The sequence below is a fragment of the Squalius cephalus genome (assembly GCF_949319135.1).
Source record: "Squalius cephalus genome assembly, chromosome: 6".
NCBI classification, from domain to species: domain Eukaryota; kingdom Metazoa; phylum Chordata; class Actinopteri; order Cypriniformes; family Leuciscidae; genus Squalius; species Squalius cephalus.
In genome coordinates this window covers 9,345,402-9,359,445 of record NC_137127.1, presented here as the reverse complement: position 1 = coordinate 9,359,445, position 14,044 = coordinate 9,345,402, and the positions used below count along the sequence as shown (strand labels likewise).

Below are 14,044 nucleotides of genomic sequence, written 5' to 3'. Positions count from 1 at the left end.
TGGCGTCCCTAAGGTGCCCCTGAACGTGAATTTCTAGCAGCACGAGTTCGCATGAACTGGCGTTCAGCCAATGGGAGCGCGTCAACATCCTCCTTCAGCCAATCACATATACGTATTACGGATCAGTTGGAGGAATTCTGCCGTTATTCAGGTTCTGGGGTTGGATTTTCTACATAGCGTTTCCTGCCCTGGTGCATGGTGGTCGAACGAAGGGATTGTTGGAAAATTTTCGGAGGTTAGTATATAAATGTGTTTTTACCCAGTGTGCCTTATTTCCTCAGACGCCGCTTAGCCGGAAAGTGCGGCGGTGGAAGTGTGGTGGATGTCAAAGTGGGATGCAAAACGAAATAAAATAGTGAAAATGCATCGGAAGCGGTGTTTTATTTATTAAAGGCAGTTGGACGCAGGGTTGTAATCGGTTGCAACATTGTAACGTTCCGATTGTGATTGTCAAGTTCCCTCAGCAACGAACTCAATATGGGCTAACGGCTGTTTGTTTAAGTTTAAACGTCTTTATAAAGGACAGTATTGCTTTGCGCTAGTTTGGGAAATGGTATAGTTATATGAATCTCAACGGCGATTAGGTTATGTAAACGTTAGGAAACGGCCAAACTAAACCGCGAGCTTTATTGTAGCATATTTGCTAACATGTGAGTATGAGTTAGCATGACAGATGTCCCTGTCAACTAATAAAACTAAAAACTTGTGAGCAACTTTACCCGGGCTGCCTTTGCATTCCCGCCATTTTACGTAATTTACTAATTATTTTTGTACTCTTACGTGTTATTTACAAAGATATGTACGTAGCTATTTGGCTAAAATGGGCATTAGCAATGAAATGCCCGCGTTAGCACATACTTGAATTCGATACACGTGCATTAAACAACATTTTCATTCTTGCACAATTTGAGAAGTAGACTTTTTTGCAGAATACTAAGTAATAGATATTCTGCGCCAAGCCGTTTTAATATTCCATACAATAACTATTTTCTATTATTTATGTTACTAGTACATTTGTCAAATTAATATTTTTTTAAATATTACTCAAATAGTGTCAAGTAATGTTCCATTGTTACTGGTGTGGTGACAAATTACTCATTTTTGCCATTGAATCTTTCAGGGATCTGTCGATCACCTCTGACTAGTGTGTGTACATTAGTTGTTGCTGGAATCTATTCCAATTTTCCCAGCACTAATTGAATTAGACGCTAGAATGAACTATAAATTACTTGGGGAATAGTTGATATTTGAATAACAGATCTGTCACTACTTGATTAGTTGCTAGTATTTATAATACATTTATTTAATGATTCAATTAAGTATATTTAAAAAGTACTAGGACAAAAATAGATGCTGGTTTGCATAGTAAATGGAAATGCATAGTAAAATGATTTCTATAGAATGCAACATGAGCAAGTACAGTTCTGAACAATATAGTATGGTTGGGGTCATGTTCACTAACTTAGTTTTATTTAAATATGTAGAAATCTTTAAAAATTAGGTACACAAGCACAAAACCATGATGTATAAAAATGATATAAAAATGTAATATCCTTTAATTTTTTTCAATGTGTTTTTGCAGTTTGTAAACTAAATATTGCTAAATTATAATACATTTAGGGACAAAAAAATTTGTTCATGCACTGTCTAAATTTTGTAAAATGACAAGAGTACTTCAAAATCCACCATGACAATAAATCATCACAGGCCTTTGATTGCCTCTGGGTTTTAACACAAAATCATTGATGGTTGTTGGTTGGTTTGTACAGACTGATCATGCTCTTAGCCCAGGTGAATCGAGACACCCAGGGCATGGAGTTTCATAGCGTGGACGGGGACCCGCAGCAGGTCACCCTTTGTCTGACGGAGGCAGTAACAGTTGGAGGTGAGATAGATATGTATAAAATCTCTGCAACCGTATTATAATTTGTGGATCGTGCAATGTAGATCCATAATGGTCAACTGTTACCACACAGATGACAACATGGAGGGAATGGACACAGTGAGCTTGCAGGCGGTGACTTTGGTCGATGGCTCCACAGCATACATCCAACATAGCCCTAAAGGTACTGTAACTAAACATTAATGTGTATTTTTTGGCATGCATTAGCTAATTCAGTTCTTCTGATTGACCATTTCTATACAAAATGTCCTGTATTTCATTCAGCTTACAACAAACATTGTGTAGTTACAAAGCATGCACACATTTTCTTGCTCAATCACCATTCAAATCTTACAGCATATAATAGTTTCTTTCACAGAAAACAAATTAATGGAAGGACAAGTGATTCAACTGGAGGATGGATCTGCTGCTTATGTCCAGCACCTACCAATGTCTAAAACAGGTATTTCATAAGGATTTCATTCTAATGGATGCCAGCCCTATGATCAGTGACTGTCTAATTGCCCTGTTTTGATAAAACGCAGACTACTTCTGTTATTTTAAAGACCATACATTTGCCTTTATGCTTTAAAATTGATTTTTCAGGTGGAGAAGGATTGAGACTAGAAGATGGGCAAGCTGTGCAACTGGAGGATGGAACGACTGCTTACATTCATGCACCCAAAGGTCTGTCTCTGAAAAACTATCTACTACTGTGTATTGTGATTACGACATGTCACTTCTCAGACATTCTAAATCCGCATGTTGAAAACAACCTCCGACAGACGCCAATAGACTCCGACAAGGGTAACACACTGATCCAACAAAACCCGACGAAGTGTCTGTTGCCGTCTGTCGGTGAGGTGTGAATTGGCCTTTACAGACACCAGAAAAAAAATTCAGTTTAAATGTTTGATTCGTTATGATGAAATCAAGTAAGAAAATCTCCACGTTCAATCTTTTTAGAAACATATGATCAGGGCGGTTTACAGGCTGTTCAGCTGGAGGATGGCACCACTGCATATATTCAGCATATGCCTCCATCCAACACCATCTTGGCCATCCAGGCAGATGGTACTGTTGCAGACTTACAGACGGATGGGACTATTGACGCTGAGACCATTAGTGTGCTGGAGCAATACTCTACTAAGGTTAAGATCATTGCCCTGTCACTTATTCTGCATTCTTTTTATTTATTCTGTTTATATGGTTTAATTCACCAACTCTAACAGAAACAAACATGTATTGGAATGCTAAACCGATTTAAATTTGTATATGTATACTTTGTATGTGATGTGCCTTGTTACTCTTAAATTGTTTGTTAATTTAAAGAAAGCGTTTTATGCTTGTGTAATGTAACCACAAATCTTTTTTTTAAATGTGTGCCTTTTTGTAGATGGAGCCCACAGAATGTAGTACTGGGTTACTTGGTCGAGGAGACTCTGATGGCAGTGTGCATATGCAGGTACCGTCTCTATTTATCTATTTATTAAATGAGTAACTAATAAAATGAATGCTTTGCATGTTAATGAAGCTGTGCCCCACTTTGTGTACTCAGATTGTACTGCACGGTCAAGACAGCCGGTCATCTAGAATCCAGCATGTTGGGGAAAAGGCCTTCCGATGTGAACATGAGGGATGTGGAAAACTCTATACTACTGCTCACCATCTGAAGGTGAAATTGTGCAAGAGAGAAGATTTTCTAAAAGTTCAGATGTGCCCTTAGTCTCTGCTGTACTTTTTTAAATTCACTTCTTGACCATGTTGTTTTCTAAATACTTTTAGGTGCATGAAAGATCGCATACTGGGGATAAACCATACATTTGTGAACATATAGGTTGTGGCAAAAAGTTTGCAACAGGTAAAGATTGTTTCCACAAGCATGTTTCTATTGTCCTCCAATTTTTTTGTACAAGCATTTTATTTTTATTTTTCCGCTTTCTTCAGGGTATGGTCTCAAGAGTCACGTCAGAACACACACTGGAGAGAAACCGTATCGCTGTCAGGAACTTAACTGCCTCAAGTCTTTCAAAACCTCTGGAGACTTACAAAAACACACAAGAACACATACAGGTGGTTTTCATATTTACCTGGCCTGCGATAAGGGTTTCATCTGACTTATAAAATTATGTTGTCATAAAAATGTTGATAAATTGAAATTTTTGCTCTGTTTTGTTGTTGTTTAAATTGCATAACATTTCATTTTGTAGGAGAAAAACCTTTTAAATGTCCATTTGAAGGCTGTGGGAGATCTTTCACCACTTCCAACATTCGTAAAGTCCACATCCGTACTCACACTGGTGAGAGGCCTTACTACTGCTCCGAACCCAGCTGTGGAAGAGCCTTTGCAAGTGCCACCAATTACAAAAATCACATGAGGATCCACACAGGTACTTGTCTTGTCTGCTCTTAACTGCTTCCAACATATAAAAGTATCATTATTATGAAACCTGAAGACGCTTTGAGTTTGCATGGATTTATTTGTATAGAAATAAGGTATAATTTCAGACCATAAGCTCAAAAGTGTGTCTCATCATCTTCAGGTGAGAAGCCTTACGTCTGCACTGTTCCTGGCTGTGACAAGCGTTTCACTGAGTACTCCAGCCTGTACAAGCACCATGTGGTTCATACGCCTTGCAAACCCTACAACTGTAACCACTGCGGAAAGACGTATAAGCAGATTTCTACATTAGCCATGCATAAACGCACAGCGCACAATGACACAGAGCCAATCGAAGAGGAACAAGAAGCTTATTTTGAGCCTCCTGCAGGTCTGTTTACTTAAATCTCCAGTCACAAACAATGACTATATTTACATGTGCACCAATAATGTGATTATTTATAATAATCAGGATTATTACTTACTTAATGTGGTAAGATGTGTACATGACATTAGCAAACCGGTTTACTCCTGTTTACATGCAATTTTCATTATTCTGATTGTTCGCTAAGAATTGTGGTCATTTTAACCGCCATTATTTACATACCCCAACAAACTGTTACTGGCCACTGTTTTAATCTACTTGTGTCAAATGTAAAATATTTCTATGGATGTATTGGATTTTTTCTGTGACGGGCCTAAAAATGTTTAAATTTTTGTTTTCAATTATCAGTATACTGCATTATATTCATGTTGCGCAACATCATCGTCATCCATATATGTGACAAGCACATGCGCACTTAGGTCTAGGAGTGGAATAGATGCGATTAAAGTGTTGTTTACATGCCTTTTTATTGTGATTAAAATATTCATAATATTGTGTTCACATGAACGTTTTAAGTTCAATCACAGTATTGCCTAAATCTCATTAGAATCGCATAACGACGGTGCATGTAAATGATAGTCAATGACCATATGATATTGATTAACTAACAATCTGAATTTTGAAATTGCACCTTTTTCAGAGGCCATTGACGAGCCTGGGTTAATGTACACTCCAACAGTGGTGGAAGATGACTCTGGGTCTGAGCAGGTGTCAGGATCAGAGATCATGGGACAACATCATGTGGCTCTCATATCTCAGGATGGCACACAACAGGTCAGTGATGATTTGCACTGTGTCTGCACCAGATGAGATCGTTGTTGTCGTGTCGCACCACAATAGCTAGAAGCTGTCAACAATGGACGCGACTAAGTGAACGTTGCAAATCCATTTGTTCTTTATGTCAGAAATAGCATAGGTGCTTGGAGTATGTAAGAAAAAGAACGGGACATCAGTTTGCTGTCAGGAATTTGTTGTCGCATCACACTGTGCCACTGGCTATAATAGGTCCTATTTGCTTTTGTCATGTCACGCCACTCGCGTCCAGTGTAAACAGTTGAAAAATGGAAAAGTAAAACATTTGTTGGTGTAGTAAAATCAATGTCAGGGCGGTGGATATGCAGTTATCTTCCAGGTAATTATTGTATTTTCCCTCTCAGGTTCTGTCTCAAGCAGATATGCAAGCTATGGGAGGCACGATTACGATGGTAACTCAAGAGGGAACCACCATAACCATCCCAGCACATGAAGCAATGCTTTCCTCAGGGGCACATTCTGTCACTATGGTGTCTGCAGACGATACAGAGGGACAGGTAGGTGATGTTACTAGCTGGTTTCCTACCTAGGGACTCCATTACTTTGCTAAATACACAAATAAGTTGATCTTATTTGTAAACTTTATTTGCATTTTAGGTGGCTATTGTGACGCCAGATCTATCTGCATACCATACAGAAGAAGGAGAGCTTGTGCAGGATCACGAACAGCATGTGGTTTCCTCAAGACCTCACCCAGTCACGCTGCTGGCTACCTCTAACGGCACACACATAGCTGTGCAGGTATAGAACATATACACACGCGTTATGGAATCTTACTCTCACAGACAGTGTTACATTAACACACAAAGTTAGGAGCGGTCACAAAGCTTAAATCATGTGTTTACTTTGCCTGTTAGTAAATAATAAAATCTGCAGTTAATGCTGTAAACCTTTAAGCCACTTTTAGGGTGGAAACATGCAATTATTTCCAAAAGACTGGTGGTTGTAACCTTTGAGGTTTGTAACCACCCTCCATTGAGAGTGTTTTTAGGATGTGTGTTAAAGATGTAGGCCTAGGTCACTCAACTAAATTAGTATTGTGGACAGTTCTGTAAGTCTAACGTTTGGAAGCATTTTAAATGAAATGCACAACGACCTCTCAGCATGATACAAGTAATTTTAAGATAAGCCAGATCAAATATATTTGATACAATACATGCATTTCTTTAAAAAAAAAATCTTTACACCAAAGTTTGAGTATTTATGTGCATAAATGTGATTAAAAATACATATTTTATGGATCCCTGAGAGAAAATTAGTGCTAAATTATGATTTTTAGTGATTTTTAAACTCGTACCCCTTTTTCCTCAGGCAAGGCTTAAGCCTAATCCTAGACTACAATGCACGTTTGAGCGGTTTTAACTGAACTGAATATATCAAAAAATATGTCAGTGCCTTTTTTTGTCTCAAGATGCACACCAGTAATGTTTTTTTAAGGCATATTTATAAAAGCTACTTAAATGTCCTAATTGAACTAAGGCCTAATCCTGGCTTAATCTAAGTCCTGTCTGTGAAACCAGGCCATAATCTTTTCTTTTTTTTTAAAAAATCCTGGCTTCCAAATAATGCTATTTAATGAAGCACCGATTCCAGCTCTTGGTGTGTAATAATAGCTGAAATCAGTAGCAGATAATGATCTAATAATTATGATTAGTGATTGTATCACTTGTCTTTTTTGCTCTAATGGAGAAATAACTGAGCAACCTAGTCCAATCAACCTTGTTGACTGGTTTGCCATTCACTCCTGATTAATGAGCCTTTATTGCCAACAAGGGGACAATCTGTCACTCTCTAGAAGAGGGGAGGGTCACTCTGTGTTTGGTGGGTGGTGCCATTGTGCATTGCAAGATGGACAATTTTGAAATGATTTGTTGTACTGCAATTGCAAACAGTTTTGTTGTATTAAATTGAATTTCAACTTTTCCCCCTCTCAGCTCAGTGATCAGCCCTCTCTAGAAGAAGCCATCAGAATAGCATCAAGAATACAGCAAGGAGAAACTCCCGGCATGGACGATTAACTCACATTGTATAACACGATGAACTAAACATCTCAAGGGTGTGTGTGTGTGTGTGTGTGTGTGTGTGTGTCTGTCTGCGTGTATGTAAGTCTGGGTATTGAAAACCTGTCAAGCATCATTGTTTTTTCTAATGGAGACATCATGAATGCAATATATCAAGAAGATATTTTTGTGTGGATATGTACATAACTGTTTTAAAAGTAGAGTTTTTCTGTATATATTTGATTATGCTATTTTTTTGCAAACTGTTAAGAAAAGGTCTACAAATATATTGAAGAAATTTTTTTCATTGTAATGTTTTCTTTGACATCATACAGTTAAATGTTTACAGACTTGAGTCTTTCAGCTTAAAAAGGAAACAACTGGTGGAACAAAAGTTGTCATGAACAATACTGGAAATTCCCATTAATATGGTGTGCAAAACATCATTAGCCAAACATGCTATTAAAGTGATTGCTATTGTTAACTGATTGCCAGTGAATTCCACTGGAGAAGCTCTGCCATAAAAAGAAAACAATGTGGCTAATTTACACCGCCATAAAAACACAATAATGATTAATTGTGTTAATAATAAACACAATGATTAATTTAATCAAATATAATGTCATGCAATTAATGTAACATGCTCCTGTGTGTTACCTAGAACGGAAGACAATGTGCCATAGTGAAAGCTCACTAAAACATTCGTCTGATCAACTCCATGATCAAACGAGACCATTTTCGAAGATGAAAGAAGAGCATTCGCGCCAAATTGAGGTCACAGTTAGTAGGCATTTCAGGGGAGGGGCTTACTGACGTAGCACTTACAGAACCTCCTATCTTTTAAACTTTGGAAGTCGGCGCTCATTGGTGTGTATCACGTCACATGACCAACGGTCGCGGGAAGGCTTTGACCACGCGTGTTGGTGGGAGGAGTAGCTCACCATTCAAACTAGTTTTGTAAACATTATTGTGTTAAACGATACTATTTTGGGTGTTTTGACATGTTTTGAGAAGATTACCTTTTAATTCGGCGTCTTAAATATCGCGTAATTACTTTTAGGAATTAATTTTTTCTAGTTCTTTCTAATTCAGTTGGAAGTTTGTGGAGCAGCCATTTTTTCAGTCGAAACTCCGCCGTGGACGCTTGTTTTATACGACTTCAACGTCGTTATCAGCTTCCATATGCGTCTAAACTGAACTTGTTTGGACTTGTCACGGAGATATCAGTCGGCAAAAGGAGATATTTTCTCGGACAATCTGTAGCAGTTTTCCACCTGGAACATCGCATCGCCGTTTTTGGGACTGTTCATCAGCGCTTCGGTTGTTGCATTGCACGAGCAGTATTAGATATGTTTATCTAAATTACATAATCTCTGCCTGATTTTCCAGCCGTTTGGGCTGGTTTTTATTCTCTTACACAACTTGCGTTGTGTGTGTTTTTTAAGTTTGATCTTTTTACATAAACTGAACATTTGCCTGGAAAGATGAGTTTCGGCCCACGGAGGCACGGCAAGTCTCCAAATATTAAACCCGTGCGCCAAAAGTTGCAGTTTTCGGCAAGTGATGGTGAAGAGGACAGTATCGAAGATGCAAACAACAGCACCGGGGCCGAGTCTGGCTTCACGGAGCTGGACTCCCCGCTATCCGTGCGGCGCAGCGGCGATAAGAGGCCGGAGGACCTGGGCAGCAGCAGCCCGCTTAGCCGAACCAGAGACGACGACGAGTCCTGGGATGAGGAGGGATTTGGCTCACCGTCTCGCGCGAAACAAACTTTTTACATGAAAGGCTCTCCATCGCCAAGGAAAAGTCCCCAGGCTTACGACAGTTCACCTGAGAGGAGTTACATTCATGATGACATGGAAGGATCCAGCTCCCCTGTCCCGGACTGTCCTGATACACCACCCCATAAAACCTTCAGAAAACTCCGTCTGTTTGATACCCCTCACACCCCAAAGGTTTGTTTTCATGTTACTTTTTTATTTATTTATTTTTAGCATCGGTTTTTATTCAAATTCTTAACGCGAGAGAACATTTTGTTGTTTACATTTGTATAAGTATTTCTCCTCTGTCATTGTTAATATTCAAAAAGCAAATTAAGCAACGTTAGTTATGATTTGAAAAAAACAAACAAAAAAACAACAACAACAGTCCAGCCTTTACAAGGTGGATGAGTTCACCTTGTGACACAGATATTGGACTTGCTGTACAAAGTTGCGTAACCGCTTGAGTGAATCAGTCTATTGATACTAGCACATCATTACATCATTTTAAAAATGTGCAGTGTTCCTCCCCTGTTTTTCTTTTTGACTCTGTCGGTTTGTTTTGAAATTTACTGAGCTGTAGTCTTTGCTTTAGGAATGTGGTTTAAATGCGTTTTAAATGAGTATTATGTATGCATCTACAGAGCTTGTTGTCGAGGGCCAGGACGATGGGATCGACGAACCGGAGAGTCGCCCTGTTCAAGAATGTGGATTCCTCGAGCAAAGCCTGTCTGGACGGAAGACGAAACCAGACACCTCTAGTAAACATCAACCCCTTCACCCCGGACTCCATTCTGGTGCAGTCCTCGACACTACAAAGAAACAACAGGAAACGATCACACTGGAATGAGTATGTTGATCATAATTAACTTTAATGTCTCTTCTAGCTTTTACTCGTTTTTATTTTTATTAGTTAACCCTCCAGGTGGTTTCTGCCTGCTGTGAAGTAACGTTAGTTTTAATTGAATGATAGACTATGCCCATACTGGACAGGTGTGGCACAGGTTGCAGGGCCGTTCGTTAAATCCGTTTACTAATTCTGTTACAAGACAAAAAGTTGGCGAGGAACCAGCTCCTCGTGTTCGCTCATCTACACGCCATGTGCTTAGTCAGGCCTCTCTGCTGCCTCCTAGCGTGCTAATAATGTCTTTTCATTCTGTAGCTCCTGTGGAGAGGACATGGATGCAAGTGACGCTGAAATAGAAGAGGAGCTGATTCCGCCCCCAAAGGTAATTTTTTTTATTAATTATAGCTGTGAGTTATTTGGAGTTATACTCTTAAATACTTTGCTTTTTATCCAGTGAAGCACAGAAATACATTTAGGCAGAAACTGATTTTAAAATGAAAAGTCCCTGTGAGCTGGTAGTTGCAACCGACTTTACTTCAGTGTTGTGATGTATTTCCAAGTGAACTGGAATATTGAATAGAAGGCGGGGTTTTACTTTAGCACACCTCCTCTCCATCCCTCGCTCATAGCAGACTGGCAGTTGGAGGGGAGTGGTTAAGGATATTTGACCCACTGGCATCATCTGAGAAGGAACGATTTTTTTTCTTCAGATTTTGAATATAGATTACCGTGGCAGTTTTTTCTGTGTGTTAATGTTACGGATTAATTGTTCACCACAAGACTGTCTGCTAACAAAGTAAATGGGGTCAATTTTGATTTCAGGATGACTTTAAACTTAGGACTTTTCATTTTCTCTTTGTTAAAGATCCTCTTACTGGATTTTAAAGTAACAGTTTCTGGTCAGTTTCAGTCTGGATTTTCAACAATAACACTTTTGGCCGAGAACAATAACACTTTTTTTTTTTTTTTTTTTTTTTTTGGGTGCATCCCTACTTTAATCCATGAATATCTAGTTAGTTAAGTACTGCTGTATTTTTTTCTGTCCTAATAAAAACTGATTTTCCCACAGAGGATCACAATGATGGAGAATAACATGATGTCCAGATATGCTTCTGAATTCCATGAGCTGGAGAAGATTGGCTCTGGGGAGTTTGGTTCTGTTTTCAAATGCGTCAAGAGGTTGGACGGGTGTATCTATGCAATCAAACGTTCTAAAAAACCCCTGGCAGGCTCTGTGGATGAGTAAGTGGTCCTTTTATGAATGCGTTTTCAACAACACTGACTATATTGAATGGAGGTTCTTATTGTTTTCTAATTATTGCTTTGAATTCTCTCCCAATAGGCAAAATGCACTTCGTGAGGTATATGCACATGCAGTTCTTGGACAGCACCCCCATGTTGTGAGGTATTACTCTGCTTGGGCAGAAGATGACCACATGCTGATTCAGAATGAGTACTGCAATGGTGGAACCCTGTCTGATGTCATCGCTGAGAACAACCGACGCATACAGTTCCTGTCTGAGCTGGAGTTGAAGGATCTGCTACTGCAAGTCTCTCGTGGACTCAAGTACATTCACTCTACAGCACTTGTTCACATGGATATCAAGCCAAGTATGTATTTGATCACTACAGCCTTAAATATCTTGTTGATGCATTAAGTTGTCATTTAATTATAAGGCTTTAATTTTGAATTTTTTTTTTTTTTTTTTTTCAGGCAATATATTCATTTCACGCAAACCTGTTCCAAGTGTAGAGGAATTTGAAGATGAAGAAGATGGTCCCACCACAAGTGTGGTGTACAAAATAGGTAAGATGCTGAAATTACATGCCCAAATGATTGTTTAATACAGACATGACTTAATAAAGTGGACAAGATTTTGACAATCTCTTCTGTATCAGGTGATCTTGGTCATGTTACAACGGTTACCAATCCACAAGTTGAAGAAGGTGACAGCAGATTCCTGGCAAACGAAGTTCTTCAGGAGGTGAACACTTTTTTTTTTCTTTTCTTTTTTATTATTCTTAAGAATTCCTGGCAGCAGGTCACAATCTTCTGTGAAATATCATGTACTAATTTAGCTGTTCTTACCCACAGGACTACAGTAACCTGAAAAAGGCAGACATATTTGCCCTTGCTCTGACTGTAGTCAGTGCCTCTGGAGCAGAGCCCCTTCCCACCAATGGAGAAAAGTGGCACAAAATCCGACAAGGCATTCTGCCCCATATTCCACAAGTGCTTTCTCAGGAATTTATAAGCTTGTTGAAGGTAAGGTTTCTTCTATATATTAGTCCTAAAAATAAGTCATTCTAAAAAACTAAATCTGTAGTGCTTTTATTTATTTATTTATTTATTTATTTTGGCAGAACTGTTGAATTGGGTCTTGAATGTTTGTTTAAAATGTATATATCCTCCTGACAGCTTATGATCCATCCTGACCCAACACGGCGACCCTCAACCACTGACCTAGTCAGACATCCCGTTCTTCTGACTGCTTCCAGAATGAGTGCTGACCAGCTGCGTGTAGAGCTCAACGCTGAGAAATTCAAGAACGCACTTTTGCAGAAGTATGTGAGATATTCTTTCATTTAAAAAAATTCCGGGCTACATTAAGAAGTCTTTCACTTGTTATAAACATACTAAATCCTACTGGTGGAAACTGTACTTCTTTGGATTTAATTAATTTTCATTTTTTGTTTCTCAGGGAGTTAAAGAAAGCTCAGATGGCAAAGGCTGCAGCAGAGGAGAGGGTTCTGTCCACGGATCGCGTTCTTACACGTTCCACAGTCCAATCCAGCTCGAGAGCTTCTCGACTCATCGGAAAGAAGATGAACCGCTCTGTTAGCCTCACAATTTACTGAACTGAACTCCAGACAAAGGAGATGACCAATCCTGAGTGAGAACTACAGTGGTGCTTATGAAAGATTGTGCACACAGACAGTTTTGTCTGTAGCCAGAAGGATGACACAAACTGTCCTGTGACTTATAGTGCTTACACTGTTTGACACAAGTACCATGGTCTATACTGAAGCTTGGGTCCTTCTGCATTGTTTTGGCAATAGCCTTTGAATATGTAATGCAGATCTGCCTTACCAATTAGGTTTGCCATTTCAAAATCTCTTGACAGAATTGCCTTATAATGGACACATTTTTAGTATAGATCTGTCTTCCTAATCCTTGCTTTAAGTTCCATAGGTAAGAGTCTAAATGGTCTCCCTGCACTTGCTTTCTCAAAGCTGCAGCGTTGCTCTTTACCAAATTGGAGATGTGTGCCCCTATTGAGCCCTGATATGTGAATGTACCAGATCGAAGATTTGTGCACCTTACTGCCTGTGAAAAATGCCTGTTTGGCCACAGAACTTGGGGGTTGAGTTAGATTGCCATTAAAATGAGCACTTTGGAGGCAATGGTGAGCTTGCCACAGAAAGCCTGCTGCTATTCATGTTCGTCTGTATCCTGTTAGGGTTGGAAGATGTTTTTTTTTTTCTTCTTTAAATAACTTCTAAATCATTTTATCCTTTCAAACAAGCAATATTTCATAATATCATCATCATTAAAGTGTTTGTGCTCCGGTGACCTTTTTTTTGCAGATTACATTCATCCGTTTCTTTGCTTTGTTCAATCTAGTCAAATCTTGAATTTAACCATGTGACAAATGTATGCTTAAAACTGGAAGCAAATGATTTAAATGTACATATGCCATTCAAATCTCCAACCCTATTTTTGTAGCATTAAAACAATCTGTCCAGTTCATCTTATGTCTTTAGTTAATAATGTATAGTTTTGACTTATGTGCTACATAAACTACATTGATAGGGTACTGTTTAGATACTTTGGTCTTGTTAATCCTCAAAACTTCATTTTGTCTGTAAATATGTTCATTTTAATAAACTGTTTTCACCTAAATGCGATTAGTTTGCTTTATTTGAACTTTAACAGTTAAATAACATTTGAAACAATGTTTGTAATTAAACCTTCA

General features: G+C 38.7%; 2 protein-coding genes across 5 annotated transcripts; both read left to right on the top strand.

Moving 5' to 3' along the window:
- The first annotated feature begins 159 nt into the window (after nt 1–159).
- znf143b (zinc finger protein 143b) lies at nt 160–8,072 on the top strand. 4 transcript variants are annotated; one of them, XM_079875122.1, is made up of 16 exons: nt 160–235; nt 1,770–1,885; nt 1,977–2,066; nt 2,250–2,345; nt 2,489–2,569; nt 2,849–3,033; nt 3,279–3,347; nt 3,441–3,557; nt 3,668–3,743; nt 3,830–3,955; nt 4,093–4,272; nt 4,426–4,653; nt 5,288–5,421; nt 5,805–5,957; nt 6,058–6,201; nt 7,395–8,072. In XM_079875122.1, the coding sequence occupies exons 2-16, from the start codon at nt 1,777–1,779 to the stop codon at nt 7,476–7,478; spliced, it is 1,872 nt and encodes a 623-aa protein (XP_079731248.1). In that variant the 5' UTR covers nt 160–235; nt 1,770–1,776; the 3' UTR covers nt 7,479–8,072. The 4 variants fall into 4 exon arrangements, with proteins under 4 accessions (XP_079731248.1, XP_079731250.1, XP_079731249.1 ...); XM_079875124.1 differs by having other exon boundaries at nt 2,262–2,345; nt 7,395–8,067; XM_079875123.1 differs by lacking the exon at nt 160–235 and adding an exon at nt 242–650 and having other exon boundaries at nt 7,395–8,067.
- A 280-nt stretch (nt 8,073–8,352) lies between these two features.
- wee1 (WEE1 G2 checkpoint kinase) lies at nt 8,353–13,968 on the top strand. The gene is made up of 10 exons (XM_079873720.1): nt 8,353–9,415; nt 9,865–10,070; nt 10,383–10,449; nt 11,137–11,309; nt 11,410–11,678; nt 11,782–11,874; nt 11,967–12,052; nt 12,163–12,333; nt 12,487–12,632; nt 12,770–13,968. The coding sequence occupies exons 1-10, from the start codon at nt 8,945–8,947 to the stop codon at nt 12,924–12,926; spliced, it is 1,839 nt and encodes a 612-aa protein (XP_079729846.1). The 5' UTR covers nt 8,353–8,944; the 3' UTR covers nt 12,927–13,968.
- The last annotated feature ends 76 nt before the right edge of the window (nt 13,969–14,044 follow it).